The sequence below is a fragment of the Phragmites australis genome, chromosome 10, assembly GCF_958298935.1.
Source record: "Phragmites australis chromosome 10, lpPhrAust1.1, whole genome shotgun sequence".
Taxonomy (NCBI): Eukaryota; Viridiplantae; Streptophyta; class Magnoliopsida; order Poales; family Poaceae; genus Phragmites; species Phragmites australis.
This window is the reverse complement of record NC_084930.1, coordinates 29,080,500-29,083,890: the sequence shown is the minus strand read 5'-3', so window position 1 is coordinate 29,083,890 and position 3,391 is coordinate 29,080,500. Positions and strand designations below refer to the sequence as shown.

The window sequence follows — 3,391 nt, the reverse complement described above, 5'->3', positions numbered from 1 at the left end:
TTCCACCGCAAAGAAAAAGTTTTGTTTATTTACCACTCTATCTTATAATTATTAATTCAAATTTTATCATAATCACAAAGTACATCTTTTGGGTGGCAAATAATCGATTTCTATGTCGCTGGATACGGTGCTACTGGCTACGGAAAAAAACTACTAGTACGTGAAAGAAACTAACTAAGACCGCTAAGGTGGCTCCACGTGGCAGTGCCTACACCAATCCCCCTGCGGCGGCACCACGGCATGGACACGGTCCGGCTGGTCAGCCCAGCCATGTCCGACAAACTCTCTCCGCCCACCAAAATCACCAAGTTGCACTTAACCTCCGCCGACCTCGTCCTGAGCCTCATCTCCTCCGTCTCCATCGACGACGATCCACTCCCGTGCCTCCCATGCATTCCAGAGTGATTGCGTGAGTAGTATTCTGCCGGGATGGGGCGCGTGAAGCTGCAGATCAAGAGGATCGAGAACAACACGAACCGGCAGGTGACCTTCTCCAAGCGCCGGAATGGCCTCATCAAGAAGGCCTACGAGCTCTCCGTCCTCTGCGACATCGAGATCGCCCTCATCATGTTCTCGCCGAACCAACGGCTCAGCCACTTCTCCGGCAGGCGCAGGTCCGTTGATCGGTCCGTCTAATCCTTTTTCATTAACTAATCTCGTCCTCTTCTTCCTCCTCCTCCTCCTTCGATCCATTCAGTAATAATCTTCATGCATGAGCTCACGAGGGGAGCATGGCGAAATCTCGCGACTTTTGTAGGATCGAGGACGTGATCACGAGGTACATAAATCTCCCGGAGCATGACAGAGGAGGGTACGTACGTACTTGCGAATTGCCAGACTAACTGCTCCCACATTTTGTGTGTTCCCCGTTCTGTCCATTAGAATTTTAGAAACAAAATTTGCTCCTTTTTAAAATCTCTTTACGTACGGATTGTGATTGTTTGCTCTCCGATTGGTGTGCTGCAGAATTGTCCGGAACAGAGAGGTATCAGATTCTCTCTCATTTTCGTTCCGTTTCTGCACGACGTGAACTGCAAGCCGAAAATTTTTAACTGATTGTGATCACTGTCTCGAACATGCATGTGTATATATGATCAAATACTGCAGTATCTGATGAAGATGCTGGCGCAGCTCAGGTGCGAGGGCGACATAGCCGAGCAACTCACAACCAAGTACGTACGCCGTCTCCTGTTTCTGTTTTCCCTCTCCACACGAGCCAGTGATTTTCTGAGATTAATCCTCCTGGTTTAATCGTTCTAATCGTTATCTTTCTGCCTCGATCGATGTATTATGTGGCGATGATCTCGGAGCAGTAAAGTGCCAGTTAACTCCAACATAGAGGTAACATACATATCCTTCTCGCACGCCAAAGCAACACGAGCTTCAGCAACATATGCATGCGGTTCCTGATCGATCGGTTCTTTCCTGTAATTTCTGCGCAGGAGCTTCAGCAGGAGATCAGGAGATACCAGCACCAGGTGCAGCTCACGGAGGAGCGCCTCAGGTTTAATTATTTCGCCTAACCATTCTACGCCACACCTCGCAGGCTCTAAACCAAACCAATGATGGCTAATAACACACACGATGCTGGTGCATTATTGGATCGTCGCGTATGCGTGTTCTCAGGCTGTTCGAACCAGACCCGGCGGCGCTGGCGTCGATGAACGAGATCGAGGCGTGCGAGAAGTTCCTCGAGGACACCCTCGCCCGCGTCGAACAGCGAAAGGTCAGCAGATCATCATCATCATAAACCCACGCAAGATCGATATATAGCGTAGCCATGCAAGCTGCGCGTAAATGGCCAGATTCTTCGCGTTGGCGACCAATTAACTGCCCGTGCATTCGCTGCATGCATGCAGAAACATCTGCTGTGCAACCACATGAACCCGTTCGACCCGTCGGCCTCGGACATGCAGCACGTACGTGACCTCGCCGCACTTGTACTGCTGCTAGCTCGTGCTGAACTGCTGATCATGGATCATCGGTTGCGTGATTGCTGGTGCTAAGTAACGTCGATTGGTGCAGGTGTACCTGCCGCAGCAGCACGAGCAGCAGGGGGACATCGGCGTCAGCGCGTTCGGGGGTGACGTCGCCTCGTGGTTCACCGACGGGATACCGGCGTCGGTGCCGTCGATGTTCGCCGGACCGGACCCCATCATGCCCTTCAGGTGACCAGAAAACCGGACCCCATCATGGACCGAATTCACAGGACTTCGTTTTGCTCATCACATGGGCCGTGTGCATTGTCAGGGAGCCGGCGATCTACGACTCGATGCGGCGGGACCCGGGGATGGCGGCGATGTGCCACATGGACCAGCACGGCCCGAGCGACGACTGGCAGCAGGCGTACACGTCGGCGGAGCTCCTCTCCGCGCTCATCCCGTCCACGCCCTTCCCTCTCGACGACCAGGTGGCGTGAGACAGATCACGGCCGTCCAATCTATTGATCCTAGCTTGATCCGGCAGCTTATGATGTTGTTCCATTGGCGCCTATTTTTATGATCCATGCAGGACGCCATGGCACCTGTTCTGACACCCCCGATGGCGCCGCCTCACATGCACGAGCCGGTGGAGGCGGCGGGCAGCTCCTCGCACGCGCCGGCTGGGGAGGACGGCCTGATCGCTGGCGCGGTGAACATCGGCTGATGCGCTGGCCGCGCTGAACCTTTTTCGCGCGTTAGCTGTGCCGCCGGCGTTAGCAAAACCTGCATGACAGCACTGTAAGAACTGGTGCCTGCAACTTCTAGCTATCTGATCAGCATTCAGCAAGACAAGCAAGTAATGCGTTGAGATGTTTTTGCATTAAGATGAAGGTGCCATTTTCTAATTTTCACATGGATCATATATAGATAAAAAATACTATAGTAAGCCCCTGTGGACAGCTAGTTAATTTTCTCCTGAAAAACAATCAAAATACGACATGTAAACTTAACCGTTTATGATGTACGTAATGATTCATCATAGCTTAAGAGAGTGCTTAGCGTGATGGCAATCAGGTCAACTCTTGCTTGTTATCTCAGTTATTCGATTCACCTTTTTCAAACCCAACCCAAAGCAGGAATCTATGGCCTGGAAACCAAAATCACCACGCTTGGTTCCCTCACATGAGACATATATAACTAAGCAACTCGCGAAAAATAATAAGGCCGGCTGCTTATTGTATGATTGTTCATCATCCAGACCAAATGCTCTTATTTCTTAGTCCTTAGGACCACCAAAGCCAGCAGGAAATTGTCGCAAATTGCACTAGATATCGTATTTTGACATCCACAAGAGGTTAACAACTACTCAAAGTTCATGTCTCACGCTAACCAAAATATTCTCCAGATTATTGAAATATTTCGGTTGAGCGACGGCTAAATTTGACTGTGAATCTGGCATTTGACAGATC

General features: G+C 50.7%; 1 protein-coding gene across 1 annotated transcript; it reads left to right on the top strand.

The window, feature by feature from the left end:
• Window positions 1-216: 216 nt before the first annotated feature.
• LOC133931375 (agamous-like MADS-box protein AGL66) lies at window positions 217-2,912 on the top strand. Its single transcript, XM_062378244.1, has 11 exons — window positions 217-614; window positions 758-811; window positions 967-985; window positions 1,108-1,172; window positions 1,314-1,341; window positions 1,443-1,504; window positions 1,627-1,726; window positions 1,860-1,919; window positions 2,026-2,168; window positions 2,251-2,410; window positions 2,512-2,912. The coding sequence occupies exons 1-11, from the start codon at window positions 430-432 to the stop codon at window positions 2,644-2,646; spliced, it is 1,011 nt and encodes a 336-aa protein (XP_062234228.1). The 5' UTR covers window positions 217-429; the 3' UTR covers window positions 2,647-2,912.
• The last annotated feature ends 479 nt before the right edge of the window (window positions 2,913-3,391 follow it).

Bases quoted from the DNA above. Each gene is read 5' to 3' on its own strand.
- LOC133931375 (XM_062378244.1), top strand. From the start codon at position 430: ATGGGGCGCGTGAAGCTGCAGATCAAGAGGATCGAGAACAACACGAAC. The intron at 615-757 runs GTCCGTTGATCG...CGACTTTTGTAG, and splicing joins CACTTCTCCGGCAGGCGCAG to GATCGAGGACGTGATCACGA. The intron at 1,173-1,313 runs GTACGTACGCCG...ATCTCGGAGCAG, and splicing joins GCCGAGCAACTCACAACCAA to TAAAGTGCCAGTTAACTCCA.